The sequence below is a fragment of the Neoarius graeffei genome, chromosome 6 (genome assembly GCF_027579695.1).
Source record: "Neoarius graeffei isolate fNeoGra1 chromosome 6, fNeoGra1.pri, whole genome shotgun sequence".
Lineage (NCBI taxonomy): Eukaryota > Metazoa > Chordata > Actinopteri > Siluriformes > Ariidae > Neoarius > Neoarius graeffei.
In genome coordinates, this window is record NC_083574.1 from 58,029,749 (window position 1) to 58,042,413 (window position 12,665).

Consider the following 12,665-nt stretch of genomic DNA (forward strand, 5'->3'; position numbering starts at 1 on the left):
AAGAAAGAAAGAAAGAATTTGCAATAAACCTGGATGTATAAGTGTGCAAACTATTTTATAATGGCACGCAACTTGAATTTGAATTAATCAAATTCAAACTCCAGAATTAAAATTAATTATCATAGAACATACATCAATGATTCAAATCCAATTAACCCAAAATAAACATCAAATGTTTCTTTCTGATTTTTCTTGACATCTTGGTTTCATCCAATTCTGAGTGCCTCAGGACATCTGCTGATGTATTTCAAGGCAATAAAGGATTTCCAATACAAACAATTTTGACTATATATTCGTTAAACTAGTTGAGAAAAATTCAAATGAGTCCTTTTTTTGTCTTTAAAAAAATCAACAGATTCTGCAAAAAAAAAAAAAAAGTATTCGGGTTAGAATGTTGAATTCTGCTCTTAGTTCTTTGCCCAAAAAGATTTATGCAACCAAATTATTGCCTTTTTCTTCTTTCCCTCCCCCTGCCTGGAAGTATTTGTTTTTTACTTGAATTTTGTTGGTTGTTATATTGCGTATAAATGTGGAAAATTATCTAATATGATTTCATGATTTTTCCCATTATAAAAACTTGCAGTTATTACAGGGATGTGTGGATTTTTTATATTCATGGTATATATTATTTTACAGAAAATGACTTTTAAAAACCCTGTTAAACCCAATTATTTCAAGAAAGTACCTCCTTTCTTTCTTTTTTGTCTCTTTTCAACTCAATCTTGCAGACACATTTGTCTGTGGGGTTGTTCTCCTTGTCTCCATGCTTTGGCACCCTTCCACCCGGTGCCCAGCAAGTGGTAACTGTGGACTGTGTGGCAGAGCAGGTAGGCTGCTGGGAGCAGTGCCTGGTGGTGGACATCACTGACCGAGACCCTTCTGACAACCCAGGAGGGATTCTCTACAAGCTGCTAGCAGAGGTCTGCATGCCAGGTTTGTGAGTTCAGAAAAACATTCACTTGCTCAGATACAGTCAAGCTAATTAATTCAGTGTTATTTTAAGGATTTTAAATTTAAAGTCACATTACTTATGTTCTTCCAGTCAAATGATTTTCAGCACCCAGGCCTGGATTTGCATGTGCAAAAAGTCATGCAACCACAAAAAAAGTATCTTTTAAATTACCAAAACAGCGTGTCTTGTCCATTTTCCGTGTTCTCATTAATCAATATGTCATTTGGGACATTTCATAGCGACAAAATAAAATTATGTTTTTTGTATTTCAACATTTATGTACTCCTGGCTCCAGCTTGCCTGCGACCCTGTAGAACAGGATAAAGTGGCTAGAGATAATGAGATGAGATGATTCCAACACCATTCAAAATGAGTCTATTATATCGGCTGTTGCATAATCATGCACCTGTTCTGGATTAGAGCACAATCACGGAGCACGCTTATAAGGGCTGTCTAAACACACAGATGTGGCAAAGTATACGTGCTGTACCTAGTGTCTCACATTACCAAGCCTTGTATCTGTGTACTGCCTTTTTGGTTTTGACTTTGTTTTGTGTATTTGGACTCTGCCTCATCAAATTTAGTCTTTGCTGCCACCATTCTGTTTGTGCAACACTTAACCATTGTCCCTTTCACGACCCTGCCTTTGTCTTACGTTTTTGAACTGTTTGCCTGCCTGTCTGAAAATAAACACTCTTCCTTCAATTACATCCAGCATTCGCCTGCTTTCATGACACATTGAGCCATGCATTCCTCTTCCCACCAGAGACAACCAATAAATAATCAACTCCACAGTCAAATTAACAATGCGTGTTAACACCATAAAACAAAGGCTTACGGTAACTAGCCTAGCTTAGGTGTTGTTCACTCACAATTATTGAGAACAGTGTTCAAAGGATCAATAAAAGGATGAAATGACTGCTGATACCGCTAAACTTAACACTGAGTTAAAGTGTACAGGCAGCATTTTTATACCACCGCCCAGCCTCATGGTGCAACACAAATGACATCATTTGTGATTTGCAATGCATGAATGAACTGAATGGTGAAGATATAGAAAACGTAGCAAGTCAGTGGGTGAACAGTGACAACAATACAACATTAACCGCCATCATTTTCATAACAGACAAAGAAATCATTGCATCCATTCATGATCCTTTAACTCAGTCAATGAACTATGACAGTGACTCAGAAGGAGAAATTTGTGATAAGGAGAATGTGCCTAAAATTTTGCATATAATGTGAGTGTTTGGTGTGACATGTGGGTCCATTTCAGTATGATGAACTTTTCAGTAAAATGAACTATTTGAACATCCCCCAAGGGGTTCATTATAGTGGGGTTGCAGTAAACAGGTGCATCTTATAAAATTAGAATATCATGATGTAGGTGCAATTGGTAATTAAGTGATCAATCTCATTAAATCATTAAATCAGTCTCATTAAATCAGTCTCATTAAATAATACCATTAATTTTGGTGCTTAATAATAAATTACCAAACAGCTAAATTATGGTATATTCCAAATTATTATGATCACTTACCGTATTACACAACTCATATGCACCTTGGAATTCTTTTGAGATTGGGTACTTCAAAAATATCGGTACAACAAATAAACACACGGTTTCAATAATAATTGAATTTATTATAACAAAGATAAAAATTGAATAATAGCAGTTGAATACATTATATACTCTGTGTGTGTGTGTGTGTGTGTGTGTGTGTGTGTGAGAGTGATTGGAATCTTATCTGAGGTGTGTATGTGTGTGTGTGTGTGTGTGTTATCTGAGGTGTGGGGGTCACCACGTGGGATTTGAGGAGAACAAAGGAGTTAGCTTTGGTTGCTAGCTAAGATGTGTTGGCCACATGTGGAGACAAAGATTAGCCTTGTGTTGCTAGCTAAGACAAAGGAATGCTAGCTAAGGTGTGTTTGTGAGGCCTGTGGCCTAAACAAAGACTAGCCTGGATAGCTAACTCCACTAGCTTATAACACTACTAAATCCACCGAAGTCTTGATGAGGTCAAAATGTGTGTAAGAATGAAATTAAGAGTGTTAGGAAGGAATAGAAGAAGCATGCAAAACCTAGCTATTAAACACAACTGAAAGATCAAAACAAAATAGAACAATCATCAATTCAACACCCCAAGTGTTTACAGTGTACACAATTAAACCGTTCCTGAGTTTGAATTCACACTGCTTCATAAAGCTAATTCCTAAGACTAGTTTTATGCCCCAAAATTGCCAGTCTTACTTAGTATCTTGCCTCTATGCAAGATTATGAAGAGATGTTCCGAGACTTTGAGTTTCACTGTTGTGGAGGTTGCTTCTGTGGAAAGCAGAGGATTTCTTGGTCCGAATGCTTCGTAGTTCGTGGCGAAGAAGTCTTTGACCAAACAATGTGCACAGCGCTCTATTTAGAAGGGATCCAGTTGCTTCTAACTTTTAATTAAACTGCTTGGGCGGCAGTTCGTAACGTTACTATAATACGAATAAAAACTGGTTGTAACTCATCTGAGTTAGATCGTGCAATTCTGGATTTCTACCGTGGCCAGTGGTAAACAAAGAAATCGCGCTAAATCGTGGATGCTCTGAGAGCAGATGTCTCCTTTGTCTGTTACCGCATGGTTCACAGAGCCGAGGAGATAGTGTCTCTTTATGCCTACGGGTCCAAGCCCTAGAACCAAAAGAGAAAGAGCTGGAAGTTTCCAGGTTACTTATGGCTTCCTGGAGGATGTAACATAGGTGATCCCGCCCAGCCGTGATGTAGGTCAACGCGGAAGTTGGCTGATGGGAAATGTAGTTTCTTAAAGGGACTGTGTGTTGTACCTACAATGAACAAGTTCAATATGTTCCATTAGTTATTTAAGAAAGTGGAAATTTAATATATTCTAGACCCATTACATGTAAACTAAAATGTTTCAAGCATTTTTCTATTTTAATTTTGATAATTATGGCCTACAGCGCAAACAAAATCTCAGAATATTAGAGTATTTTATTTCAAGTTTGAATAAAACAGTATAAATACAGTGTATCTCTCAGTATAGTTCAGTACATGCAACAACAAGCATGGGAAAGACTGCTGACTTAACAGTTGTCCAGAAGATGAATGTCAACACCCTCCACAAGGAGGGTAAGCTACAGAAGGTCATTGCTGAAAAGGCTGGCTGGAAAAGGTACACAAGCAACAGAGATGACCGCAGCCTTGAGAGGATTGTCAAGAAAAGTTGATTCAGAACTTGGGAGAGCTTCACAAGGAGATGACTGAGGCTGATGTCAGTGCATCAAGAGCCACTATGCACAGACGCTTTCAGGAAAGGGGCTACAATTGTCTCAATCCGAATATCAAGCCATTCCTGAACCAGAGACAATGTCAGACATGTCTTACCTGGGCTAAGGAGAGAAGTTGCTCAGTGGTCCAAAATCCTCTTTTCAGATGAAAGTAAATTTTTGCATTTCATTTGGAAATCAAGGTCCTAGATTCTGGAGGAAGGAGTGGGGAGGTACAGGATCCAATGTGTTTGAAATTCAGTGTGAAGTTTCCACAGTCTGTGATAATTTGGGGTGCCATGTCATCTGCTGGTGTTGGTCTACTGTGTTTTATCAAGTTCAAGGTCAATGCAGCCATCCACCAGGAGATTTTAGAGCACTTCATGCTTCTATCTGCGGACAAGCTTTACGGAGATGCCAATTTCCTTTTTCAGCAGGACTTTGCACCTGTCCACAGTGCCAAAACTAATACCAAATGGTTTGCTGACCATAAGATTACTGTGCTTGACTGGCCAGCCAACTCACCTGACCCTAACCTTATAGACAATCTATGTGGTATTTTCAAGAGGAAGGTAAGAAAAACCCGACCCAAAAGTACAGATGAGCTGAAGGCCACTATCAAAGCAACCTGGTCTTTAATAAAACCTCAGCAGTGCCATAGGCTGATTGTCTCCATGCCATGCCTGCAGTAATTCATGGTAAAAGAGCCCCAACCAAGTATTGAGTGTATAAATTAACATACTTTTCAGAAGTTGGACATTTCTGTATTGTAAATCCTTTTTTGATTGATCATAGGAAATATTCTAATAATTTGAGATACTGATTGCTTTCTGATTTTCATGAGCTATAAGCCATAATCCATCCATCCATTATCTGTAGCTGCTGATCCTATTCTACAGGGCCGAAGGCAAGTTGGAGCCTATCCCAGCTGACTACAGGCAAAAGGTGGGGTACACCCTGGACAAGTCGCCAGGTTATTGCAGGGCTGACACAGAGACAAACAACCATTCACACTCACACCTATGGTCAATTTAGAGCCACCAGTTAACCTAACCTGCACGTCTTTGGACTGTGGGGGAAACTGGAGCACCCGGAGGAAACCCACGCAGACACGGGGAGAACATGCAAACTCCACACAGAAAGGCCCTCGCTGGCCGTTGGGCTCAAACCCAGGACCTTCTTGCTATGAGGCGACAGTGCTAACCACTACACCACCATGCCGCCCCATAAGCCATAATCATCAAAGTTAAAACAAAAAAGGCTTGAAATATTTCACTTTGCATGTAATGAATATAGAATATATGGATGTTTACCTTTTTTAATTAAATTATTACTCCCTCAAAATCCAACCCCTTGTCATAGCTCGTGTGGGAGTGGCAACAGTCCAGGATTGCCTCATTAGGCTATACCATCAGATGAAAGGCTTTTCCCCTGTTCAGGCCTATCTCGTGGATAGCAGGGAGAATATTGTCAAGTAGTCTGGTAAGGCCACTCATGACGAGCAGGCTGATGTTGAACTTGGACTGGCTAACAGGGCTCTGGTTCAGCCTTGGGATGCAGCAAGGTGGATGTGCACTTCAGAGGAAGATCTTATGAAGAGACAATGGTGGATGGCACATGGCACTGAGGGGAAGACCCATTGTGGTCAACTGTCAGGGTCTCCCCGTTCAGTTAGGTAACTACTGTATATGCAGGTGTGGCGCACCGCATATAACCGGTCAATCCAGAGCTAATAGAAAAAAACATGATGAAGTCCACTTACAGCTCCAAGGTTAAAGCCCTTGATCACCAGCCATTCCCACAGTCAGACATTGCAACCCCAGCAAGTAATGATGAGTTTTACCCAAATCCTCCAGGAAGGCCAAACTCTGATTGTTCCAGACTGAAAGAAGGCCTATCTAGACCATCTCATTTCTTCAAAGTATCAACACTGAACTGCAGAACTCTTCAAACAACATCATCATGTGTAGAGTTTGACAAACTTATGACAGATTATAATATAGCAGTATCTTGTATCCAGGAGCATCAATTCATTCATACAGATTCTGACCCTGAAATAGTTGCTCACAACCTCGGATCCACAACACTGTTCACAGCTTCCACCACCCAAAATGAAACAGGTGCATCTATCCAAGCATTTCCATTAATTCCAGATTGCTGCCACTTTTAACATCTGTTAAGCGTGATGAACGCACAATTGTAGCAACATTCAAAGGCAACCCTAAAACTGTAATTGTTTCTTGTTATGCTCCTCACAACAGTTATCCTGATGATGTGGTGGCAAGCTTCTATACAAAAGTGAGTAACGTTATTGATGAAATTCCACCTCACTCTATGCTCCTTATTGGGGGCGATATGAATGCTCAGTTGGCCAAAGACTTTTCACTCCATAAGACCTCTAATCGTAATGGTCTCCTCCTTAATGACTTCATTAAATGGCACAATCTTATTGTTGGCAATCTGTCTTTCCAAAAACCTTCAGATAAGTTGTGGACTTACATATCTCCAACAGGTAGTCTATCACAAATCAACTTTTGTCTGTACAGGAAGCATTGGCATAACAGCATAAGGGATTACCAGGCATTTTCTACATCAAATTAAGTCAGAAGTGACCATCGCATAGTTACAGTACCACTTTTGTCAAGCTTAGTCTGCGATGCCCAAAGTTAACCATGAAGAAGAAACAATTTTGGATAGCTCTAACAACAAACAACTTGCCTCTTGAGTTGATGATGCTATTACTTCTCATTTTGAAAACCTCCCATCTGAGCAAAGAAACTACTCTTCTTTTGTTAAAATTGAGAATGTTGTAGGTACTGATATACTTCCACCATGACAATTCCTCCTCTGCAATTTCAACGCCAGAGTCGGTTCCGACAACACAGCCTGGCCTGATGTAATTGGCCCCCACGGTTTAGGAGACATGAATAAACAAGGACTTCTCCTGCTGGAAATCTGTACCTGCTTTGGCTTAGCCATCGCCAACACCATGTTCTGCCATCCGGACATACACAAGGGTACTTGGATGCATCCACGATCACAAAGATGGCATCAGATTGATTTCATCATAGTGTGCCAACACTACAAGTCTGATCTACTGGACTCTCATGTCAGATGAAGTGCTGACTGCTGTTCAGATCACTGCATGGTCTGTGCTAGACTGAAGCTGCATTTCCACAAGTCAACTCAAAGGAGACACAATCCAGGCCCCAGAAGACTTAACATCTGCCATCTTAAATTACCAGAGGCCAGCGAGCAGCTGCAGCAGTGTATCTCGGACAACTTGCATCAGGTCAACTATGAAACCATTGAAGATCACTGGAAGTCTCTTAAAGATGTCATGTATAACTCCACCAAAAACACAGTTGGAGTGAAAAAGAGACAACAGAAACTGGTTTGCCAAAAAAACGACACCATTACAGCCCTGTTGAAACAGAAGCATGACAGTTTCCAGACAGTTCTCAGAGATGACACAGCACAAAACTGCCAGTGCTACAGAGCTTTTCAGAAAAAATGCCAGTCAGAGCTTCATCACATGCAGAACCAGTGGTGGCTTGATTGCGCACATGGTATTGAGAAACATGCAGAACGTCATGACCCAAAGAGTTTCTTTGAGGCTGTGAAGTTTGTGACTCAATGTCGATCGTCTGGTCTGACACCCATCAATGATCTAGCCGGCAACCACCTCACAGAGAAGGATGACATCATGGAATGCTGGAAAGTACATTTCAGTACTCTTCTCAACCAGCAAAGTAACATCGATCCATCAGTTCTGGATGACATCCCTCAAGAGGAGATCCTCACTGATCTTGAAACACCCCCAACTGAAGAAGAGCTTTCCAAGGCCTTGAAACAACTAGCCACAAACAAAGCTCCAGGTCAAGACTGCATTCCAGCAGATGTCTTGAAAGCTGGTGGTCCAAGGCTACACACTAAACTACTGAGATTATTAACAACTATCTGGGAATAGGAGTAGGTGCCCCAAGACTTTAAGGACGGCACCATCATTACCCTCTTCAAGAAGAACTGCAGATTCACCTGTGGTAACTACAGAGGTATCACCCTTATGGCAATCACTGGGAAACTGTTCACTCGGGTCATACTGAACAGAATTTGGCCAGTTGTGGAAAAGTTCTTGCCAGAAGCGCAATGCGCATTTAGAGGAGGCAGATCAATGAATGACAGCTTATTGAGAAGTGTCGTGAACAGCATCAAGAGCTGCACATCATAAAGAGAACCCAGTTAAACAAATGAGACAAAAATATTATACTTGGTCATTTATATATTGAGGGAAATAATCAAATATTACATATCTGTGAGTAGCAAAAGTATGTGAACCTCTAGGATTAGCAGTTAATTTGAAGGTGAAATTAGAGTCAGGCATTTTCAATCAATGGAATGACAATCAGGTGTGAGTGATTTACATAATTTTCATACTCACCAAACCATTCAGTGAGCCTTTGCGCCCAGTGGATGGGAGAATTGTCATCCTGGAAGAGACAAGAAGTATAAAAATGTTTGATGATAGGATCAGTCCCTCTATACAGTCCCACAACACATCCCTCTAAGCTGATAAATGGCCCCAAAATATGTTAGCAGTGCACCAACAACAGAATCACCAGTTTTTCCTTGAAATTGTTAACTGTCCCTGTGTTTGTCTTAAAGGTGATGGTAACACTGGAGAAATACTCTTGTTTTTCAATATAATCTCTCACGCATATTATTTCAAGTCTATTTCAAATAATAATGCAAATTATTTCAAGGTTTATGTATTGTTTCATGTTTTGTGTTGTGTTTATATATTGTTTTCAATGTTTATGTATTGTATACTGTATGTATTGTTTCAGGAAGACAATGAAAAGTTGAAAACAATGAAAAGTTTTGTTTGTGGTAAGATGTGGTAGATTTGGTTAACACTGGAGAACACTTTAAATGAGATCAGCAAATAGATTTGAGACACTTGTGAAATATTTTCCTCTGCATTTTTTTAGTTTGTCAGTCACAACAACAGTGATTAATGAATATGTAATAAAACAGGTTTTCAAAAATGTTTGACTGGCAGTGTATGTCACTACTTTCTGTGTAGGAATAGATCATGAAGATCTTGCTTCCATCTTTGAAGAACACAGATTGTGCAAGAACAGTAACATGCTACAATGTGAGCAGTATCAGGACACGATGGGCATCTATATCCAGGATGAGAACAAGTTTGTCTTCAACAATGTGCTGGTCAGCCAGTCAGCCAAAGCTTGCTTCCGTCTTACCAACTCTGGCAAAATACCCTGCAAACTAAGTTTGCAAGTCAAAGCTGTCCCCCACAAGGTGTGTTTGTGTAACTGCTGCTACTGCGAACCTGCCATGTTTAAAGACTTCTTTTATTGATTTTATGTCTTTGTAATTTTGCTTAATTGAATATGGCTGTTTTAGATGTCCATGCGTAGCTCTGAGGTGTTTCAGCTGAGCCCTATGCGGATGACTATCCCCAGTCATTCACACGCCTTTGCTACAATTACCTTCACTCCCCAGAACATGCAGACCTATCTTGGAGTGTTCGAAGCCTCTCTGGAAGGGGCAACTGGGTAAGTGTGTGTGTGTATGTATGTATATATATATATATATATTAGCGAGCGAGAGAGAAATGTGTACAGAAAATGAATACCCCCCCCTTTACTATTTTCACATATACTTGAGGTATAAGTTGGAATTAAAACATAATACATCTATTTTTTTTCTTGTTAATCTACACACAACACTTAACAATGTCAAAGTGAAAAGCTAACGTTATAAATGTCTAACATTATTTAAAAATGAACTAAAACCATATTCAGACCATTCTACCTCCCGAGGGAATTCCCTCAACTTTTCGTCACTGTTGTTTACATTCACCCCAAAGTGAATGCCAAAGTTGCCACTAACATACTTTCCCCCCTTCTCTATATTCTTTACACAAACAATTGCAAGAGCAAATTTGAAAATAGACAAATAATAAAGTTTGCTGATGATTCCGTTATAATTAGTCTGCTAAAGGGGGTGGAATTAGATTATGGTCCAGTTGTGAATGACTTTGTAGCATGGTACAAGGAGTCATTCCTTGAATTGAATATGTCCAAAACTAAGGACATGATAATAGATTTCAGGAGGTCAGCTCCTACTCCCAAGCCAACAGTGATAGAGGGAACTGAGGTGGAACTGGTGGCAAACTATAAATATCTGGGTACTTTGGTAGACAATAAGCTATGCTTCCAGGCAAATGCAGAGGCTATCTATAAGAAGGCTCAACAGCATCTTTATTTTCTGAAGGAAAATGAACTATTTTAATGTGTGCACCAAAATGATGACTTTAATTTATCGAACTTTTATTGAGTCAGTCCTGTCCTCCTCTATTGTTGTATGGTTTGGTAACCTTAATCTTGCAGACAGGACTAAGCTTGGTCGACTTGTCAGAGTAGCCAGCGAGGTCATTGGGGTGAATCAAGCTCAGCTCAGCTCTCTGACTGTCATGTCCTAAGGAAGGTTCTGGCCATATTGGATTACACTGACCACCCCCTCTTTTGGGAGTTTGTGCTTCTACCTTCAAGTAGGAGATATAGAGTTCCCACCCACAGGACAAAAAGATTCAAACTTTCCTTTGTCTGCACTGCAATTAATATGCTGAAGTTGCACAAATTATGTAACTGTTGCACCTTCCAGTTTTGCACACTGGACTTTTCACTTATCCTGGCCTCTCCATGTAGTGATCTTGCATTGTGCTGTGTGTCTTCAGTCCCTGTTACCTGTTTTGTATTTATCTTCAGTGTTGTATTTATTCTGGTTTGTGTGTTTTAAATGTTTGGCCACAACCTAATTTCCCCTAGGGGGACAATAAATTTGACTTGACTTGACTAAAATCTCTTGGTTTAATAAGTGTACACCCCTATGACATCCATTAACTTATTGTTACCTTACATTGATGGCATTTAGCAGACGCTCTTATCCAGAGCGACATACAGCATACCTAGAACAGCCTGGGGAGCAGTTGGGGGTTAGGTGCCTTGCTCAAGGGCACTTCAGCCATTCCTGCTGGTCGAACCAGAATGACATAAATCAGGAAATTTCAGTACTGTCAATGAACCACTCTATTTTTTTTTTCAAATTAAAACAAATTCACTGCATACTTGTGTTGTGTGGATCAGGGAAAACAAGGCCCATTTCTGCTTATGAAGTTTATAGAACCTGACACAACAAAATGCAAAAATTTTGAAAGGGTGTGTGTTTATTTTCTATCCACTGTATATAGCTTGCAGACCTTCTGTTCAGATCAAAATAATCCATTTTAAAAAGTTGAACAATGCTCAAACATGAATTTTCTCTTATGTTAAACTTTATAGGCAATATTCAGATGTGATAACTTAAGTTGGCCATATCAGTCCAAAAATGACATCAATATTTACAGAGGGAACGTGAGCATATCCAAGTGCAACATGCAAATAGGCACTCTATTTTAAATTGTGTGTGCATTCAAACTGATTTTTTGATAAATTACAGATATGTTTGTGTTGGTGTTTTGACAAACTGTGGCAATGGTATAATTTAAATTAATTATAAAAATTAATGCAGGCTAGTGCTTAGCTATGACATATCACAAGATAATAATTTTGCTAAGTTGGTGGTCTATAGAATGTGAATAGAATGGTTAGCACTGGCATTTCTTATTTTGGTTAAATATAAGCCTATTAACCAATTTTGGTCTAAAAATGTGCTTGTATTACCACCTTACAAGATCCCCTCTTAGCACAGACACAAGAAAAAAGCAGTATTTTGCCATTATTGTCATTATTGGTGTGTTCCTTTTGGGCAGGAGCAAGATATTGGTGTTTGATTTGGTGGGAGAGGGCAATTTGCCCTGTATTACTATTCTAAAACCAGTCCAAAGGACCAAACATGGACAGCCAGTCCTGCAGTTCAAGCGAATGCTGGTAGACAAAAGACAAATTCTCCCTCTGGTCATTAAGAACATTAGCAATGTACCTGCACAGGTAAGATGAATGAATAATTTTAGCAGTTTAATTTGTATGGTAGTGCTTGGCTATGTGATGTATTTGATATGTATATTTTTGTGACTCTCATAGGTTAGCATTGAACTGCTTGACAAGATGGGAGTCTTTGCTTTAAGGGCAGCTCCTGGCACTGTATGTAACCACATCTCCTCTTCACACATAGCAAGTGAGTCTGGAAGAGGTCAGTATCGAATCCTGATTGCTATTGTGGTGCTACTGAGGGTTAAACTGTGCACAATTGTAACTACATATTTAAGCTCAATTCAGATATGATTTTATCTATTTAGCTATCTATTTTACAAGCTTACGAATAATGTGGGTGTAAACCATATTGTAAACTAATTTTGTTGAGCTTAATGTGATAATTACAATGATAACTATTCATGCAGTGATATATTGGCAATATAGTA

At 39.5% G+C, this 12,665-nt stretch overlaps 1 protein-coding gene across 1 annotated transcript in view; it reads left to right on the forward strand.

Moving 5' to 3' along the window:
* Nucleotides 1-12,665, forward strand: part of hydin (HYDIN axonemal central pair apparatus protein) — a 338,453-nt gene that overhangs the window by 289,693 nt on the left and 36,095 nt on the right. The window contains exons 57-61 of the mRNA XM_060923930.1: nucleotides 729-933; nucleotides 9,306-9,541; nucleotides 9,647-9,798; nucleotides 12,057-12,234; nucleotides 12,328-12,436. Coding sequence (XP_060779913.1) covers nucleotides 729-933; nucleotides 9,306-9,541; nucleotides 9,647-9,798; nucleotides 12,057-12,234; nucleotides 12,328-12,436 — 880 coding nt within the window. The remainder of the gene's footprint in view (nucleotides 1-728; nucleotides 934-9,305; nucleotides 9,542-9,646; nucleotides 9,799-12,056; nucleotides 12,235-12,327; nucleotides 12,437-12,665) is intronic.